This window comes from Hyposmocoma kahamanoa, unplaced genomic scaffold (assembly GCF_003589595.1).
Source record: "Hyposmocoma kahamanoa isolate Upper Pololo Valley unplaced genomic scaffold, ASM358959v1 95, whole genome shotgun sequence".
NCBI lineage: Eukaryota > Metazoa > Arthropoda > Insecta > Lepidoptera > Cosmopterigidae > Hyposmocoma > Hyposmocoma kahamanoa.
The window spans coordinates 11585607-11606860 of NW_020654972.1; the positions used below are offsets into that span (position 1 = coordinate 11585607).

The window sequence follows — 21254 nt, forward strand, 5'->3', positions numbered from 1 at the left end:
TCGCGTTCGCGCTCCATTTGGCATTCGCAGTAAACAGCCACCGTATCCATATCACCGGTGGCGAGCGCGGTGGAGCCAATGGAAATTTTCATAGTGAAGAAAAGGATAACAAACCTCGCTGATAGTAACGAAACCTGAGTATCTTGCAAATCTTACAACTGTGTTGAGAAACGAGGATAAGGATCGCATTGAAACACCGACTGTCTTTGGTTTTTCTTGGTCTATGGTCCAATCAACTGAGGCCCTTTAGGTTCTTGATTGTTTTTGTTACCGTGGTTTCGCGTAGGCTTTGAAGCGTGTGAGGTAGACGCGGAGAAATTCGTTACACAATATTTTTCATTCAATAATCTTCAACATTTTCATGTTTGCTTTATTTTATAATTGTTTAAGTACACGTATCTTCTCGTCTTATGCCTATCTTTCTTAGGTCTGCTGAGAGGTGCAAGGGTGAGAGCCTGGTGCTCAATAACTCAGGTTAATTATTTCTAGTATGGAGACCAGACTTTCACAAACGAAACTATGTTCAATAACACGTGAGGACCACAGGTATATCGATATAAGTTTCTTTTGTGAAAGATAATAAAGACATTTTCATTTCATATTCAAACATTGGCCTTTTAGAAATAAAATATACTCTCTTACTGTAACTAAGCTAGCGAGCGGCATTAAACGCGACATACTGCTTTTCTCGCATAGATATTTATCTCGCACTTTTTGTCGCTCTTGCGCAAATTGCGCACTGTCGTGCTACCTCTACGGATGTACTTTTTAAGAAACACGGGAGAGAAAATTTCATTGAAATAATCTCTGATAAAATAGACTTAAATTGTTTTTTCTGTAGACGATAAACCTAGTAAAAATGCTATTTTTTTATCAAATGAAGTTTTTTTATGAATCGGTTTTTGGGCCCCATAGTTCGCCGTTATCTTCTATTATAATATTTAAATAATAATTATTACACTATTAAAAATAATAATTACACTATTTAAAGCCTACTGTCAAGTGCTGTACACGTGCAGTCTGTGTGGGTCGCGTATTCGGGGCGGACATTCAGCGATTTGCGTGTTCAATATAATAACGCATTCAGGGTGCTGATGGGGCTTCCGTGGAGGTGTAGTGCATCGGGGATGTTTGCCGAGGCTCAGATGGACGGTTTCATGGCCATCATGAGGAAAAAGTGTGCATCTGCGCTAAGGCGCCCCCGTGATAGCTCCAACGGCATCCTGTGTGTGTTTAAAGATCGGTGGGACTCGCCACTCCTGCGTAGCTGGATAGAGCTCCACACTATCTTAAATGTATAAGTAGTCTTTTAAATTATATTAATATTAATACTAATACTAGTTCTTAAGTTGTTTGGTTTACTAACTCTTTATGTATTTTATCTGAAATAAATATTTGAACTGTATTGAATTGAAAAATTATCATTTAAAAAACAAGGTGTGTGTATTTAAATTTGAAATAACTTTTTTAAAAACATTATATCAATAGAGATCAGTTTACTCGACAGATGTAATTCTCAAGACAGAATGAGCTGTAGAATGTTTCATAAAAAAGCTATTCTGATTATTACTGTCATGATTCCCTTAATTTTAAAGAATATTTTCTAGTTGCATATTATTTTTGGGGCCATAAGTATTATTTTTACGTACTTGTGACACCACTGATGCTCGGTTTGATTGGTTGTTATACTGACCAATCAAAAGCGAGTATCCATTGGAGGAAAAAGAAGTAGGGGTAGAAGGGAGGAAACAAGAAAAAAGCAGTGGCGAACAGTCTTGTGTGCTGCTCGTCCGAAAGAAGTCGAATATAAAATTAGATTATTAAATTATGTAATTAGGAAAAATAAGTAATGAACAGAAATTATAAATTTGGAATTGTAGACGTTTCTACGAAGTGATAACGAATAAATAAGTTTAAATTACTACATTGGAGTTTTTATTCTTAAAATTACTAAAAAAAAACCTAAACTAGATTTTCTATAAATCTCCAGTAATGAAAACCAAAAGCCACTAATTAACTAACCAATAATCGTCACTCACCCAGTAACTGACACTTTCCAATAACAAACGTGTTACCTACTGTGATAGAAAATGTTGTCCTAAATCTTATTAGAAATGAATTTAAAAGACTTTTTTTATAATATCAAGTGACGGGACGAACAAGTCATGCGCTTGATGGTAAGCTACACACCTGTACATAACAGTTGCAATCCCCCTTAGTGCTTTAAATCGCAGACATCTGTGAGACACTGCCACTGCGCCTGTCACCCAGAGACATAACTTGACAATGTGCCTGTAATTTCACCAGCACCCTTACCCTTCAAAACCGGAACGCAACTCACATTACTGCTTGGCGGCAGAAGTAGGTGACGTGGCAGTACTTTCCTGGATGAACTCTTTCACAAGGAGCTTTACTGCTGGTACAAGATGTCAAACAGTGGTGCTTGTCTGTCGCTGGTGCCTGGTGTAATTTGTTTTTTTTTTTAATCAAAAACCGAATTACGTCAAAACGCCCACATTTTAGTCTCATTCGATAATTTAAAATAAGGAAGGAAGAACATTCAAAAAATATTTTACATTATTGTTAAAAACTAAATTTGAATGCGATATTTTCATTATAACGTTCATGTGATTATAGGAATAATTTTATCTGGGTCTGAATAACTTCACGTCATGTACATTTTGGTATAAACAAGGGCCTTAGAAAGGTGCACAAAAGTTAGAGAAGCATCTAGAGATCTGAGTGTCACCATAACCGTTGAGCATTTAGCACCGGACGCTGTTTATTGATATGGGTTTTAAAGTACAGTCTATCGAGTTCTAAAGTTTTCGCGATTGTTACACATAAGAAACTTATAGAAAAAAGAAAGAAAACAAATAACAATAATAGCGCATACATTCAACATAGGGAAACCCTGTGTCGCGGGTGCCATGGACACACACATAGACAACCACATATTACACCCGAACTCACGAGAGAAATAAACGAAACTATTTTATTCGAATTTAAGTCTACAGTGAAAAACAGGTTTGCATTAATATTGCGTGCATGCTCTATAGTCGACCTCATCGTCACTTTCTACCTGGTGAGTTGGAGTTCAAATGTGCACTATAAAAAATAATAAAAAAAAAACAAAAAAAAACTGGTTGATGGCTTTACCATCTCAGTCAGCAGCGACCTGACTTGGGACTTGTAAAGGGCCCGAAACGTTGGTTTGTTTGAAAAAAGCAAAATACGCAATCTAAAACCGAAAAAATTGTTTCATTTCCTAAGTACTGTCTATATTGAAATATTTCCATAAACTGCGTACAGCTATTCGCTGTGGTGTGAACACACGCGCCCTCTAGCGATATATTGAAAACGTTGGTTGTAGCCGTTAAACGTGAAACACGACCATGAACCGACCTGCGCCCGTCCCGCGCCCACGCATGGTCTGTTATCACCCATAGAAATACACGGAATTACACCCGCCTTGCTCCCGACCCGACGCGCGCCCGACCCGCACCCATTCTCTGTCTGTTTCACGCTTTACCCTGCTTTGAATAAAACTGATATTTTACTTAAAATTACTCATTTCGTTACTAGAGTCCGCATCAAAAAGATTGGTGTTTGTCCGGTACCCTTTATGTAGTTTACAATTAATGTCAATTTATAGTCTACACACAACGTCAAAAGTCAAGACCACACCAAGCACTGAAATGGTTCAGAATACTTAACGGACACGCAATCAATCAACAAACACACGGAAATCAATAATACAGTTGGCTTACTTTTATGAATAATTAACGTGTAGTAAAAAATTACGAGATTTCGTTATGTTACGATAATATACACACATCAAAAGTTTCTAGGGATTAGTATTATGTAAATTCTCATATCTCATATCTCGTTTGATCCGTCCCTGAACATTTTTGAACAGTATATTTAAAATGAAAGTTTCACAACTGTCATTACCGGGAACGTCCCACTCGAAAATTTCGAGTCTCGGCGATTTTTCAGGCCCTGTACTCTCGTCCGAAACAATTACTATCAAAAAGTTATACTCCAGTAAATTAAAAGACGTATGATGCGAATGAAGCTTCATACTTGACATTGCCTTTTAAATTGCTTCGAGAGAACGAGAGTAAACTCCCTGGCCTGATGTATTAGGAACCAGGAATATCGACACTTAAGACAGCGAAAATCACAAAATTAACAGTATTAAAAAATATACTAAACAATTGAATCTTATAATTCCATTAAACAGTCATTGTTTATCAGAATACACGGACATGACAATACTGCGGAATGGGTTTTTTTATTGATACCGAACAAATCGTGCACCGGGTGGTAAGCGACATGCCTGTCCATAACATTTGCAGTGCCTTGAGAAGTCGATAAGCCCCCAATGTGTCCGTAATTTAACCAACTTCTGTGGAGATCGAAGAACGATAGAAACAAAATCAAGTCCTCTGTCTGAAACTACATTAAACGCCCCTTGTTTCTTACGTGCCCCTTTTTGCTTCTATATTTGTAGTTAATAAACAACTTGATTATCACGTCTTGACTACCTTAATGTCTATAAGTATGTACGGAAACCTATTTTTCAAACTCTCTTTTTCCCGGGATTTTCGAGAGGGCACCGAGGCTCGATTATCTTTCCCGGGACGCGGAAAGCAGCAAAACTGAAAGCCTTAATAACTATTTTGTTCATTTTTTCACATTATCCACTCTGTGCATTAGTTGAAGTTAGTGACCTCTGGTAATGGCTTACCTCTTCCTTTCCCCAACGTCCTTCAGCACGGCCTCTATCCGACTTGTCTTGTCGTTGTCATTCAGCACCTTCCTGAGCTCGCTCTTGATGTAGTACCACAGCTCTTTGGTGTTGGTGTAGATGCGCCGGCGCAACGTTTCGTATTCCTCCGAGGGACCGTCGCCCGCGAACAACGCTGACGGGTCTATGTTTATTTTGCCGCTCGACCTACGAACAAGCATTTTATTGTCAAATAATAATAAGATCATTTATTTATTACAACAAAACACTTTAATAAACTAATATGCACAACGACACGCGAAGAGACAAAAGAGTTCAGTTGAAAATGCTGACGAGTTCCACAGCGCCGCTAATATTTTGCTACAATCAGCAATAATCAAAAATAACTTTACAAACTGAGAGAATATCTCTGTGTGTTACTACTACATCTTAAAGCGTATAAACATCTTATATCACAATATAATATAAATTACAACAAAATAGTAAAAAAAAAAACAGTTCCTTGTTGATAAAAATGGAAGAAGTAACTAAGCATTGATACAAGGGTATAAAAAAAATAGGATAAAAACACAAGTACGATACCATAATATGGTACACTTCAGCAGTCGATAACTAGGTTATGTCATTCGATATATAAATAAAAAAAGAAAGTAATACCTTTTATGTTAAAATTTTTGCACATTGTCAATTACCGAATAATGTATCTATTATTTGTGTATATTTACAAAGCAGATTTCTCTATACAAAAATATGATAATGTCTTAAATATGCCATGATTGTTTGACTGTGCCGTGCTCGAAAACAACATATTGTGGCCTTATTATGAACCACCAATCAAATAAATTATTAACATTCTAAATAAGATATGTGACAAGTGTTGAGATGTAAATGATTTTCACTATAAAAATAATATATATAATAATAATGCACACACTCAACATAGCCCCGCTCTAGGGAAACTCTGTGTCGCGGATGCCATGGACACACACATAGACAACCACATATTACATCCAAACTCACGAGAGAAATAAGTGTAGGCCATACAAATAATTCTCCCGGCCCGGGAATCAAGTCTGGCACCTCTGCGTGGCAGCCCGGCATTGTAACCGTCCCGCCACAGAAGGAGTTGAATAATTAGATGTAAATTAATGGACAAATGTGAAAACTGAAAGGAAAATCGTTAAAAATAGCCACAGAAGTTACATGTATGTAAATAATCATCATTTTGCTCAAAAGGACGGAGCAAGGAGCAATCACTCGCAACAGTTTAACAAACCACAATTACTTGCGTAGAGCAACGATGGGGTACTCGCAGGGAAGCGGACGCCGCGGGCCGCGTTCCACAGATATTTCTGGGATCGAGCACTGAGGGAAGACGCATGCGTGCTTCAAAATATTTCTGAATGCGTTCAGAAAATTCTAAGAAGGTCATTGTATGAATTGCCACATTAAAAGGCTTTGGAATGATAAAGACGAGAATTGCTAAGTAAACAACAGTAAAAAAACTGACAGCTTTGAGAATGTAGTAGAGTGATGTAGTGTAGGTGAAGACAGGAGAAGATGGAGGCACGGAGCTGCAGTGAGGTGCAGGACCAGAAAGCAGCGGAGGTTGTTGGCCAGACAGCGGGTGCAGTGCAGGACTCGAGGGCACCGAATTTTATGACGGGACAAATTGCACTCGGAGGTGGAGTTCTACATTATCTTGAGCGTCGGCTTCAGTTGCTCCAGTGGTGCATCACACGTAGGTAACCGTTCCACATAAGCATGGTGAAGGTGAACTGCACAGTCCAGGTAAGAAGAGCGTAAAAGTGAAGACCAGGTTTAGCGGGAGGAAATTGAGGAGCCACACATCGAGCAGCGGCGGGAGTAAATCCAGATGTAGTAGTGATCCGAAATGATGAGACTTCGTATGTCATCAAAGTCGGTGACGGAAAAGCTAAACAATTAGTAGAGCAATGATATCTACGAAGTTTTCGTGGTAAAGTGAGAATGAGCATCGAAACTCGAATAGGGAATTTTTAATTTGATGTGAGGACCAAAAAATGTAAAAACGCTCCTTCTGCCAAGATCATATTAGAAGAGAGTCTAGGATAATCTATGGAACAATTTATTGTGGAAGAATATATCATTCAAGAATCTGAAAAATAAAGAATGAATAAATCTGACTCCTATAATAATTAATTGCTACAGGTAAGCATTATTACACTTGAAATCGTCACGATGGTTAAACTCTACCGAAAAAGCGAACATAAAGTTTGGAGAAACTCTCTGTGTGATATAATGCGTAGAGGTCTGGAAATCAGACGAAGTCTGTCAAAATTTAAGTATTTCAGGCGATAATACCATAGTAATTATTAGGTGAAACTATTATAATGGCGCCCACAAATTGTTCTTTGTACGCAAGTAATTCGACATCGAAATACAACAGGCAGTAAAATTTCATAAAATTATTTGAACGATTTAAATCACGGCCAAGTTTATATTTCCCCCTTTTTTGCGATTAAATTAATCATCCGAATACAGAATATATTCGAACGGATAACAGTTTTTGGTAATAGAAAACTGAAAAGATTTAAAAATAAAGTGTCACGTAAATCAACTGTGCAACATCATACTGTGCTTTAACCATATAATGTACGATTATTAATACAAGGACCGATCGCACACATAGAAAATAATTAATACATTCAGGCGTTACTTTGTGGAAGTCCATGTTAATAAAAATGGAAGTAAATTAATTTGCTACTCCGCGAACCCAGTGATGGTTAAATCGTGCAAAATAGCTGCGCTTGTGTTGAATGTTTTTTCCACATAGAAAATATTATTCACACACAAATCACATAGAAAGCATTAATAGTCATATCTAACTAAAACTAGTGCAGTAATTTTACAAAAAAAGATCTCAAAAATATAATTATATGTATGTTTTTTTTTATTCATTAATTGAAATGTCAAAAAACTAATTCCATTTTCTGCATGTTCACGTGAACTGATCAAGGCAAAAATTTTTATTTTCATTTCTTTTTTAGCAATCTTACAATAATACCTAACATCTGTTAGTATTATCGTTTATAGAATACATGGACCACAATCAATACTATTTTCACATACATCGCATATTGTCGGGGATTATAATTGGTAATTGCACTTTACGCGTACCTAGCATTTGATTACGAATCTCCATTTCAGTAATTTAGTGGTCAAATTAAATCCGCGTAAATGTCGTGGCAACCAAATTAGCGTGATAGTTATTAGTAGACAACATAAATTAATGCTTACTGTGCAAAATTGAAAGTCGTAGCCATTGGATGACAAAGTAATAACGTTTAAATTTGGTTTGGTGCAGATACGCGTCTTTAACAATATACTACATACGCGGATTTGCATTATCCCCGACGACATGGTGAGGGCACTTCGAGATTACCAGTGTAGTGTAACATAGTGGTCATGTCGTTGTACTTCAGTTGCACAAAAACGTGTTTACACATTTAAAAACGGGTTTCAAACCACACAAGCGTTAGAACTGTTCATCATCATCATCATCATGAATAAATCATTCGTCCGACTGCTGTGCACAGGTCTCCCTATAAGAGTCTCGGCATAGCCCGCCATGCTGGATCAATACGTATTGGGGACTTGACACGTTTTCCAAGAGTTGTGAACCTTCTTCGAGATGCCGGATATTATCGTGATATGGAACTAAAGTTACAGGTACTTGATGCGGATCTTCGGTTCTTCTGGAGTGACTTCCGAAGAAAATTGTATTGCTTGATTTGCTGTTGACTGTACATCATTTGGAAAGTAACAATTTTCCCAACTACTACCGCTCTGATCGTTCATTACGAGATATTAGAATATTTAATATTTTTGCCGGATGCTGTTTACTAGCTATAAGCTGTTCGGTTAGAGTCACAAGGTTAAAGGGACCGAAATACATTTTTATCAAGATACCATGGACCTCATGGCCATGTTCATACACGGGCCAGGAAAATGATTGACCGTGAGATTTGTTGACTCAATGAGTTCTCGGACCTTTGGACTGACGTTATAGTTCACTAGACTAGATGCTCGCCAAGGTTTATTTTGATTATAACATAGGTTGAATCCATGTTGAATCATAAAAAATAATAATTAGATTTATCACGATTTTATTTTTTTATTGCTACACATCGGAAATGAAACTATTTTTTTTTTGTGTAATAAAGTATTTAAATTAATAACTTTTATAGATAAGATAGTTCAGAATACCGTGGTGTGCATTAACCACAGACCAATAGAGTAGATCTGCATAAGTGCGCGATAAAGTTTCAATTATAATAACAGTCTAGAATTTGTTACTTCTTTATAAATTTAAAACTGCGACTAATCTTTATCAAGATTTCATAGTCTTTCAAATTATGAACGTGCGTTATTTGATGACAGCGGGACTGATAGTAATTGAGACTTAAGCCACTTCTATTTTTGTTGATGACTTTACCATCTCAGTCTGCCGTGACCCTGGGACCTGTAAAGAACCCGAAACGTTAGTTTGTTTGAAAAAACAAAATCAAGTCAAGTGAAAGAATCATGTATTCCATAGGTAAAATAAGTTTTCACTTGAAAACGTCACATTTAAGCTACTGCTCGTTCACTACGCTGACCTCCCTGAGAAGAACGAGCAAGAAACTCTAGGGATTGCTCTTTTCGAATGTTATGGAATACACTTTGAATCCAATTTGTGTGGATTCTGGAGCCATGGCGTCTTTTAGTACATCTTTATCTAACACGTAGTCTTCAATTTTGTAATATGACTTTTCAATAAAAATATTTTGAATGTAGTTTTTAAGCTTAGGAAATGATAATCTTAATATATGCTCCGGGGTTTGATTGTAAAAACGTATACAGTTCCCCATAAAAGAGTCGCTTACATTGGTTAATAATGGTGATGACGAATTCAGCAGACATAAATATTTATTAACTCAAGGGGTATTAAATTAAATCAGGCTGATAGGGGTTCTAATTTACAAGATCGAAAAGTGACAGCTTGTTCCCTTTACTGTGTGGTATACAGGATACCGATATACAAGTGACAAAAGTGTCTTTACATACAGGTAAATTTGTGCACAAAAGTGATATCCAAACACACAGTAACACCATTGACCAGTAACACAGGTGGATTGCTAATCGAAATACAAGATGGCGTAGCCGGGTGTTTAGTACCTACTGGTACACCAGGTGTCGCGACGAGTTACAAATAGCTATTATTGTAACTAATTAGCAATGGTCCTAAAAAGGTGTTTCACATAAATGGAATTGTTCAAAACCACCAAATATTAAATAATTGCTTTTTTCGAATTCCGGATGAAAGAAACTCCTCTCTTCATTCTATTTATGAAGATAAATGGTCGTCTAAAATGGCACTTCTTCGTGTTGTTTAAGCGACAAGCAGTAATACGATATTTCTGCTAGTGATTTGAATTTATGAACGCAGTCGTTATTCTCCGTTTTTTTAGTAAAGGTCAGTTATCTATTGCATTTTTACGTGGCACCATTAGAATTACTTTAAAATCGAACTTCGACTTCCTAGGTCAGTAGTTTTGTCCTACGATACAGTAAAACCACTTCCGGAAATTCGGAATTCGAAACAGTAATTAATTAATATTTGGTGGTTTTATCAACTCTATGTCGCTCCTTGTATCTATATAATATGTGAAACACCTTTTACCGACCATTGCTAATTAGTTTTACGTTGACAAGCTCAAAGCTTCTCTAATTTCTAGTGATTTAAACACATTAACTAGAGGGCGCTTATTGCACAGATTCTTATGGATAGTGCCAGCCATTGTTTTATTTTGTTTAGAATTAGCGCCATCTAACTATATTATGAAGCGTTAATTTATAAATTAGTTTGTAACACACAATGCCATCTATGATACGCATATTTGTCAAAGTTTAGAAAACAATTTTAACTCATGATTTATATTTGAATAATGTTACAAGGAAAAATACTGACTTATATTTCATATTAAAAAGGAATTAATTGACATCCACGGAAACATAAACTACTTCCAGGCAATTGATCAGCGCCATCTGGATATAAGACGGAATTTTGACCGTTTTTAACCGACTTCAAAATTTTTGTACGCATGTTACGCGATAACTCGTGAACCGATTTTGATTATTCTTTTTTTGTTCGAAAGAGGGTTACCTCAGGTGCAGAGGGTGGTCGCGTTTAAAACTGAAGGAAATATTCCACTTCTAAGGGTGGCAAACTAGGTGTGGAATCCGGAAACCTATTTCAATAAAACTTGGCAAAGAGATGTAATTCCACGAACTCGTGATGTCGGTTTTTTATGACGCTGATTATCTGATTAGATTATCACGTCTTCACATTACTGAAGCGCCAACGAAGTTATTACCTCATACATTACATACAACTAAATATGCAATTCAAACAATAGTTTACGATTAGATAGAATTTATTTTTCATCTTACCCATTATTAGTTCCTTTGTGCATTACCCTGTGAGTACAATAAATGTGAATATTTCATCGTGTTTTACACTTACAAACACCTATTGATAGACAAGAACAATACACATTTTTTACGCTTTATACTGCAAATCTTACCTAGTCGTTTGTACTGGTTCGTTTCTTGTTGGGCTGCAAATGTTTATTTGTGAATTATTAGGCAAGTAATAGTACATTGTGTCACGAGGGCGGTAAGTCGCCAATTACGAACAGAGGGCTTTAATGGCCCGAAGGTTTGTAATTGCTGTTCTGCCTGTGTGACATACAATGTTTTTCATCACACTTGCCAAGAAGTCGAAGACGAAAAGGAAAATTAGACTTAATAACGTTATAGTTTATTCATGTCATATTTACAAACTTTTAAGTATCTCACAAATAAATCTTATATAAGGAACAAACATTTATTTATTTATTTATTTATTGCATTGTCACACTTATTGATAATGTACGTACAGTGGTTTGTAAGTGTACTTGTGACACCCTGTAAGGGCACAGCAAAGTAGAAAGGGCATTTTTGAGTATTAAAACATTTTGCTTTGGCAATACGTATATAAAACGTACTCTTTATTTATTTATATACTCATGATATTTACGAGTATGTGTTTTACAAAAATGATATATAAAAAAAGGAATTAAGTATTTATAGTACTTTTTTTAAATTAAATCAAGAAATCTACGGCGAATCGGGACCACGGCGCGAATCTGGACCACGGCGCGAATTTGGCGCGAGGTCTACTTCACGCCCCAAGTGGGTGGCGGCGGCGGGAGCAGAAATAAAACAAAAACCCTTTACCGCCCTATAATCAAAATACCGCCTAGTTTTGCTCAACGTTATACAACTACTTACGAGCAAGTGTGATGAAAATGTATTTGCGAGGTTATTCGTCCCTTAAGAGTAGTTACACACGGTGACATTTAGTTGCGATGCAAACGCGTTCCGAACGCGATTGCATCGCTACACTTGCGATTTATAGGCGATTACATCGACACAAGCGCGCAACTGCATCTATGCAATCGCCTATAAATCCCAAGTGTAGCGATGCAAACGCGCGTTCGTATCGATCCTGTCGCGCGCTTGGATCGCGTTGGCTGCTTAAAATCGCGCGCGTGTGTAAAGGTAAACGATTAGCGACTGCATCGCTAATGCATCGTATTTGCATCGCGTTTGCATCGCTGCTAACTAAAAGACGCCGTGTGTAATCGCTCGTGCTATCTCTTTTCACATACTTGGAACATATCAATTTTGAAAGATCGTAAGTGTGAAGACTTTGTAAAAAGTTGTGCCCGGCTCTTAAACAAGAATCCTCAGTACTAGGTAGGTAGTAGGTAGGTCAACAACAAATGGTAATCTATAGGGTACACTGTCATAAAGTGTATAATATTATGTTACATACCCCGAAGACTTTATCTGTGCAATGAGATTCGTGTGCTGCTGCCGCAGGGTATCCAGCTGCGTGGATACATGCCGCAGCCGTGCCTGGTACTCCGCCACCTCATCTGGATTTCCACTACACCTGTAATATATTTACTTCTTTACTAAGCTGTATCAAGTGACTATGTTCTGAATTTATATTTTCTTCTGGCATATTACCATTCTCAGCAGAAGCATCACGCCTGTCTCCTACCGAGGTGGCAGAGGCTATGACCTCCATCTGCAACGCTCCTGACAAACCTCCTTCGCCTCCTCCACTCCCATTAATCTCTCCATACATGCCCGTTCATTCTTGGCACTTTAACCCGGCCTTCTTCAAGGATATCCCAATCTGATTGAGATATGTACGCCGATTCGCTGTATAAATTTGTGCCGTCAATCCACCAACATTCATTCTTGCTACATGACCAAACCATTGATGCCTTCATACCTAACGTGACCATTATTTTCCCCCCAGAGGCGGGACGCCTGCACATTTAGTATTGTTTTAAAAATTAAACACATATTTATGATAGTTACAAGATGTTCAATGATTAAAAAATTTTAAAAAAGAACTAAAATTTTTTTATGATCAATAATTACAAAAAATAACTAATCTTGTGTAGTCTGGTGAGCTGGTTTCATATATTTTTCGCTTTCGCGCTATTTTTTAAAATTAATGTCATGTGCGTCCTGTTTAAGCAAAGCAGGATATTGTTAAGTATTTTGGGGATAACGGGACACTAGGCTTAAAAGCGGGACTGTCCCGCTCAAAGCGGGAAGTATGGTCACGTTATTCATACCACAACGCTCTCTTACTACACTGTTTGGCATTCTGTCTTAAAGACTTACATCGCATATTGCTTATAGCTCTCTTTTGTACAGCATTCACTCTACTTTCACGTTTTTTCTGCCGTACCCAACACCCACTGCCATACATTAGGGTTGGGACCAGAACGCCTCGATGAATAGCCAAACGCCCCTGTCTTGAGACGTTCTGGTTACGCATTAAGGCCTTAGATTCCACACTTTTTGGCTCACCGCCCACTTAGGCAAGATAAAAAAATTTCAACGTTGAGATACCTTTAGGTTTTTTTCTTCAAATGCGGTAGCACCCTCTGGCTAGCATCAACGTTCTCCGATTGCTTACCCCTAGGACTCTTCAGCGCCCAATGGGTGGCGGTAGGGACCACTTTAGGGAAACTAAGGATTAAGGCATAAAGTGCTCCATTCGCTCAATTTCCGAGTGCGCTAGTTTAAATTTCGGAGCGCGTTGTAAAGCGAATGAACAAGGAAGAACTGGTACCTGAGCGGTGAAATGACCAAGTACGTGACGAGAATCCAGATGAAGAGCAAGACGACGGCCACATGCTTCCACCTGGCGAGGTAAAACATCGCGAAGTTCCTGGCGGTGGCCGGCGCACCCCACTGCAGCATTACGACACCGTCATCGCGTCCGCCAGCTCATCGCACCTTTAGTCTACAAAAAAAATCATGTATAGAGCATCAACTTTCAAAAGTGAACGTTAGTACGTGTTCCTTTTTTTTGTAAATGAAAATAACTGTGATAAAACGAGTTTGACAGCAGCTACAGCTTACGATGTCAAGTGGTCAACCGAAAATACGTTATTCTTATGAAATGCCTTCGATCCGAATTTATTCTAACCAGCGTCTGTTACCGCAAGCTCTGCCACAACTTTATTTATATATTTATTTATTCATAATATTTTTTGCAAAATTCAATACGGTACTATCTACCAGTCAACCACAGGACCAAACAGAAAAAAAAACAAAAGGTTGGTGCTGGCGTCGTGTAGCACACACTTAACACAAAAATAAAAAAAATCCATAAGCCAAAATTTGATGTTTAAGTTTTCTTTGAGTGAAAAAGCTTCATATTTCCTCGCAGATGGCACTAACAGCAAAAGCCGTTTAAATCGAATATAAAAACCGTAACAAGCACATACACAAATTCATAAGATCTGCTGATTCGGTCTGCAGCTCAGTTGGTAAGAGCGGTAGCCCCGATGTGGTTAGTTCCACAGTCCCTAGTTCGTGTTCAATCAGATCGAAGGATTTTTAACGTATTTACTCGATATTTGTATAGTTGAATATTTTCACGAAAAATATATATAAATATTATGGTAGTAAAACATTTTCAATAAAATAAAATATTGCCTGAATTGCCGAAACTGATGAAATACATTTTAAAAATATAACTTAGCAGCAGTACACATACACATTACATTAACACATAGACATTATCAAGTCCAGAACACTCCGATTCGACTATAAGATGTGATATAAAATGTGTGTAACGTCTAGGCTAGAGGGGCCTAGCGCACGAGTTATCATATCAAAACAAGTGACATTGGACTCGTCGCGCCACTCCGGCCCTCCGGCTGCGCATTAACAATGTTACAATAGCTGGCAAGTTATTGGACCCCCGCGGTGTTGCGTAATTTTGAACTACATTCCTTATACCGACAACCAGATTATTAATGTGAAAAATCAGTACGAACGCTATAAATGCTATAGTCACGCACCTGTCCAAAAGCTACATAAATCAATAGGTACAAATCAATTAACGGCATTTCCTTACTGTTATTTTGTATTGCTCTGTGTAGCGCGTATTACACCACTTAAAAAACTATAATTAACTTACCTACATTTAATTTAGATACTTAGTAGCATTAGAGCTCCTTGTGAAAGAGTTCGTCCAAGAAAGTACTGCGACCTTACTATTAATTTCTGCCGGCAAGTCAACTTATCGCACGTTTAAATCGATAGTGTCACTAACAAAAAAGTCAACTTATGAGAAAAGAGTCATTAAAATTTCTGAAATTGAGTCTAAATTTGAAAAAGCGAGAGTTTCGATTAGGAACGGTGTCGTTTTCAAGGTGCCTTATGCTCCAGAGTGTTGGGCGCAGTGGCACTGCCCCTCAGATGTTTGCGCATCTGTCTATATGCGTGTAACAAATTATTCACTGAGAGTGCCAACTTTCTGATTACCTAAAAAGCCTTTTACAACAGCTTACAGTGATCTTCATGATAATGATGTTAAAAATAATATGCTTGACAACTACACCTCCGGGGAACTACCTAGATCACCTCGACCATATCGTCTAAAATTGCGCGTGACTAGCATACGTTATGAAGTTGCCATTTAAACGTCCTGGCAACCTAATTAGCCTAATGTAATGGAATCTATTATTGTTATCAGTCTGTAAATAACGTAAATTAATGGTTACTGTGCAAAAATGAAAATCGTAGCCATTAAAATAACAAAGAAATAGCGTTTAAACCCTCTCCTTTAAAATTTGATCTCGTGAAGATACGCGCCTTTTACCAATGCAAATTGGTCGTATCGGGAATCGAACCCGAGACCAGCGTTAACATCCAGCGTCAACAGTGCAAACCGTTTGACCACCGAAGTGGTCTTGCAATCGTTGTAGGAATTACTCGATTCACGGCACAGTTTCGGATCCTGCCAATGGTATAAATGTTCTATGTCTATTCTGCCAAGACAAGAGCGTTCCAAGACTCATCTTGACACATAATACGCCCAAATTATAGGGAATACGCATTTCGCACTTAGTCAAATACTCTTATCTCAAGGAATAGAACATAACGTATTGTCCATACAGATAACAAAACTAGTTTGGTGAAATTTTGCACTCGCGATGATGGCTTATTTCGGTATTCATCTTGCAAAAGTATACAATTCCGTTCTCAGGTAATTCGTCACATAAAGACCAGTATCAAATGAACAGATTCCGTCTACTGCATTACGTATTACAATTATTATACGTAAATCGAAAATAATTAAAATTATATCAGCCGATACCTCAAAAATTAAACGTGACAGGAATAAGTAAGATATGTACATTTTTTTTAATGATATCAAGTCAAGCGACGAACAAGTTGTGCGCCTCATGGTAAGCAACACGCCTGTCCATAACAGAGCTTTAATAAACAAAGATCTGAGGGGCACTGCCACTGCGCCCGTCTCACCCAGAGACAGGTTGATAAGTCTCATGCGCCTGTAATTTCACCAGAACCCTTACCCTTCAAAACCGGAACACAGGAATGTTGCATGGCGGCAGAAATAGGTAAGGTGGCAGTACTTGTACTTCCCTGGACGGACTCTCTCACAACGAGATCTACTGCTACATACATACCTATATACTATCTATTTCGCGGGTACTGATTTTTCATACAGTGTAATCTTTAACCACATTGACCTACCAACAAACATTATAACTACAGTATTTAGAGAAATTCGTAAAAGATTTAATAATAATCATAGAAAATTTTATGACGAATTATTAAAATAATAATAGGAGAAGATTAATGTGCCAGACCACACCAATTACATTGTCCCACATTAAGGACTTCCCTGTACTATGAGTACCAGAACAACAGAATTAACTCCGGGGCAGAACATCCTTAACATCTAGACCAGAAACAATTTTTAAAAATTCATTTATAAATTGGTTCTACCGGAAAAACGAACACAGGACCCCATCGTCCAGTGGCCCCAGTGGAAACCGTTGGATCACCGACCTTGTCTTTATTACTGTATTACTAAAATTATAATAAGCTATTATTATTATAAATTACAAATTGCTCTGTGGTTGTTTTTTTGTAATTTCTTGTTATTATAGTTCCTGTGATTATTTTCAGTTATTCTAATTGTTGACGTTGGTCGCAATACCCGGCTACAACAAAGTGAGATACGGCGTTCTATGTGTAAATGGATCAAAATAATCACGAAACTGTTTCACACGAAGTAGTAAAAATTATAAACAATGCAGAGATAAATGAGCTAGACAATAATGCCAATTGCCGGGTCTCTATTAAATAAACGATTCACGCTTTACTACCTACAGTTATGATCGAAAGCCGCCGAGCAGTACGGCTGTTTCCTAATTTATTAACATTGAAGCGAAGCAATATCTTTAAAATGACTTGCCGGTGTAATAAATCCTCTTAAAATACACATTCATTTATGTTTTTAGTGGGAGATACACGACTGTTTTTTTTATATTGTCATGAATGTTTGTGAAAGAGTACAATAACAAAACTATTAAGCTGCTTCTGATGGTGACTGTACCTAGTTAAAATTAACTAAATGACACAAATTAATGATGTAATTTTTGTACCACATCATTAATTTGTATCATTTAGTTACGATTTGATAATTTAATTAAAAGTGATTTCGTACAACAGACCGGTGTACATACATACATATACATTTTGACATATACAGATTGACGAAACTGTTGTAAGTAAAAAAACATGGTTAGACATTTTGTGTTATTTTACATTAAAATGTTATCTAACTGTAAGATTCTAACGGATAAAAATATAACATATTCCTTGCTAGAATCGGCTACTTTGCATGTCATTTGGTGTTGTAAAAAAAACTGGAAAATGCAAACCTTTATACGTGCCGTAAGATATATTTATAAAAACGAAATATTATCTACCTCAGCACGAATTAAAATTTTTCCCGTACTAATATGGTTCATTTTGCTTGGGTGGGAGCGGCAAGGACACTGGCCATAAATATGATATGATATAATTCTGAAATCAGAATTCATTTTTTTACAAACTAAATTAATGTCATTTGTAAAAAGGTATATCGTATACTATGCGTGTTCTATTTAGTTCAGTTGATATAAAAAAAATCATTGGTAATATGTAAAGTATACAGCGGTTTTCTTGTAAAATTTCGAGATAAGTTTGTGTTTTTTTTCTATCGTTAAAATTTTAAGCATTTTAAGTTTTCATACCATATAGTAATCAATGTACCTATAGCCTCAATTTGACTATATACTTTTTCCTAAGTCATTGATTTTACGCTTTCCTTTCGCACTTTTCACGAACGCGCGTTTGCATCGCTACTAACAGTCGTCGTGTATAAGCACTCGAAAGTAATCTGTGACATGACTACTGATTACAGTTACATTGCCACACAGACACCCTACACATAAAGTTGGTATATCCCATTAGCCTGTCACACCAGCACCCTGTTACCCTTCAGAACCGGGACGCGGCAATGTTCACATTACTATTTGGCGGCAGAAATATGTACGATGACAGTACTACCGTGGACAAACTCGTTCACCAAGAGCTCTACAACTGCAAAAGTCTGTTTTTATTCGCTGTATTTCTTAGCACACTCTGTGCAAACACAAAGTTGCTATATAAAATATCCTACCTTCTTTTACCTGCGACATAAAGTCACAATTTTATATTTGAAATAAAACGTTTGTTGTTATTCAGTGAAAAACAAAGGTATTATTTTAAAATTTTTAGGAGTATGTAATTTACCTAGTCATTTATATATTTTTTCGTCAATGGATTTTTTCGAAAATGATTACAGACTTCTGACCAGCACCTCCGCCAAATAATTAATGGTACAGCAACCCTTTCGCATCACTGCATTCAAGCAAAACTGACGAATAGAGGTCTACACAGCCTCGTAACCAAGGGAGTGACAATGTGTACGTCTTATTTTAATTGATTAATGAAATATTTTTTATTGCACACAAAATTACAGTGACATCACAAAACAGTGACTTAAGTATAATAGCTATTATTACTATGTAGCCATTTCTTCAACAGAACCATAAGATATAATTTTGGGATATGTAATGTAAATTGTAAATGTACTGCATTCGCATACAATTCCATTTTTTAAATAATTACCTATTATATGTACTTGAATATCGTCAATAACATGCAATTTAAAAAATGTCATATGTGACACAGGAATATGATTATTTCATTGTACCACAATAAACATTCAAATGTGGTGCATAATGTTTTTATCTGTATTTAAACAATACCAGCATAGTTCTACTTACATTTATTTAAATAAAAAGATATAACCCGACTAATGCAGAAACTGGGTCTAATACCATTTCTTCCATATTATGGAGATTCAGTTTCCATATCATAATAAAATTGTTACTGTTTTATGTAAGATGAAATTGTGACACAGAGGTGTTATACTATTAAATACAAGATATATCCTTGCATTATATTTCTATAACTATAGTACAGATGAAGATCTGTTTACAGTTCAATAACTAATTGCAGATTTAGTCAAAATTATAAGAAAAAATCATTTTATGAATGTGCAAAATGTATAAGTGTATCTTCAAGCAAGAAATAAGATTGGAAACAAATATCTGTCTACAACCCTTAATATATTAATTAATAGAGTGAGAATGGTGAATATGCAATAATTAAAAAACATTTCCCAAAACTATTACATCAATCAGATGACTTCGAAATAATCAATTAATAAAACTAAAATGTTAAGTAAAAAACTTGTTTCATTACTATTTAACAAATTATCATTACTTTAATATCCACAAAGATGTGCTTATGTAAATGTGCTACATATTGCCTAGGGAAATTATATTATTGACTAAAATATTGTTTTTTATACTGACACCAAACAATGTCTTCCAAAAAAGTCACCATCCATAAGGTAACAACTTGTTGTGACCAGTTTCATGACACCAAACCAATAGTTCTACAGTAAGCAGTAGAGGAGTTGGGAAGTCTACAGCATCCCGATAGCCACACCAAGGTTACCGTGTAAGTAATAGTAATAGTTAATTAAATAGTAATAGTAATAGTTCATAAAAAAGGAATTTTGATATGTTAACTATATTTATAAAAAATATGACATAATTATGTAATTTAATAAAATGACAAATGTTATGACTATTATTATATAATTCTAGAATAATTTGACGATTAATTTTTTTGAAATACTTTAGACTTCAATTTGACATTCATTTTCCAATTAATTCATTGACTTTTCAGAAAATATTTGTTTAGATTTAATTACCATTATAATGATATTTTAATTAATGGTAATCAAAATGTGTATTTAAAAAATTGACATTGCTACGCCCTTACAGGGTACATGTTTGATACTGTAAACTACTATAAGAACTATTTTTTTAAATTTAAATTTAAACTAACTATTTAAAACTGGATTTTCAAAGTACACCAAATTTCCAAATATCAGACATGGGGAAATAAAATAAACATTCATTTTATGCCTGAGATTCCAACCCAGTTCCAACACCAATTGAGAAAATATCAATCATAGTTTAGAACTATTCCTATTAAATCAGACTTCAAATTAAAAAATAACTTTGAGATCAATCAATTCCCTTTGGAAGTTACATATACATCGCTTTGTGATATACAGACAAAATCTTCAAACTTATAAACCATTATTATTATTATAACTCAAGGGGCGTTTGCGCCGGTGTTTAAAAAATTAAGACCAATGTGTAGAAATGTAAAAATTGTTTTTGACTAAATTTTAAAGTTTAAATAAAGTTTGTAATATTTTTTTTAAATTTATTATTTTAAAATAATAGTATAATAATATGATATGACTTTGTTACCAACAATTATATTCCTTGTATTTGGTAATCTTCTTCTTCTTCTTCTTCTTCTTTGAGCTTATTGGCAGTGCCCTTTTTAGATTACACCAGCATCATATAGAGGTTATTATTATTCTTTCCTTAATGGCGGCCCCTAA

The 21254-nt window shown here is 36.1% G+C and overlaps 1 protein-coding gene across 2 annotated transcripts in view; it reads right to left on the minus strand.

Moving 5' to 3' along the window:
• LOC113238149 (alpha-(1,6)-fucosyltransferase) overlaps nucleotides 1-21254 on the minus strand; it is a 45181-nt gene that overhangs the window by 22486 nt on the left and 1441 nt on the right. Inside the window, exons 2-5 of one of the 2 annotated variants that reach the window (XM_026474894.1) lie at nucleotides 13980-14153; nucleotides 12657-12776; nucleotides 11362-11394; nucleotides 4754-4960 (exon numbers count right to left, since the gene is read on the minus strand). In XM_026474894.1, the coding sequence (XP_026330679.1) occupies nucleotides 4754-4960; nucleotides 11362-11394; nucleotides 12657-12776; nucleotides 13980-14110 (491 nt within the window). In that variant the 5' untranslated portion in view covers nucleotides 14111-14153. The remainder of the gene's footprint in view (nucleotides 1-4753; nucleotides 4961-11361; nucleotides 11395-12656; nucleotides 12777-13979; nucleotides 14154-21254) is intronic. The other variant, XM_026474895.1, reaches the window with a different exon arrangement.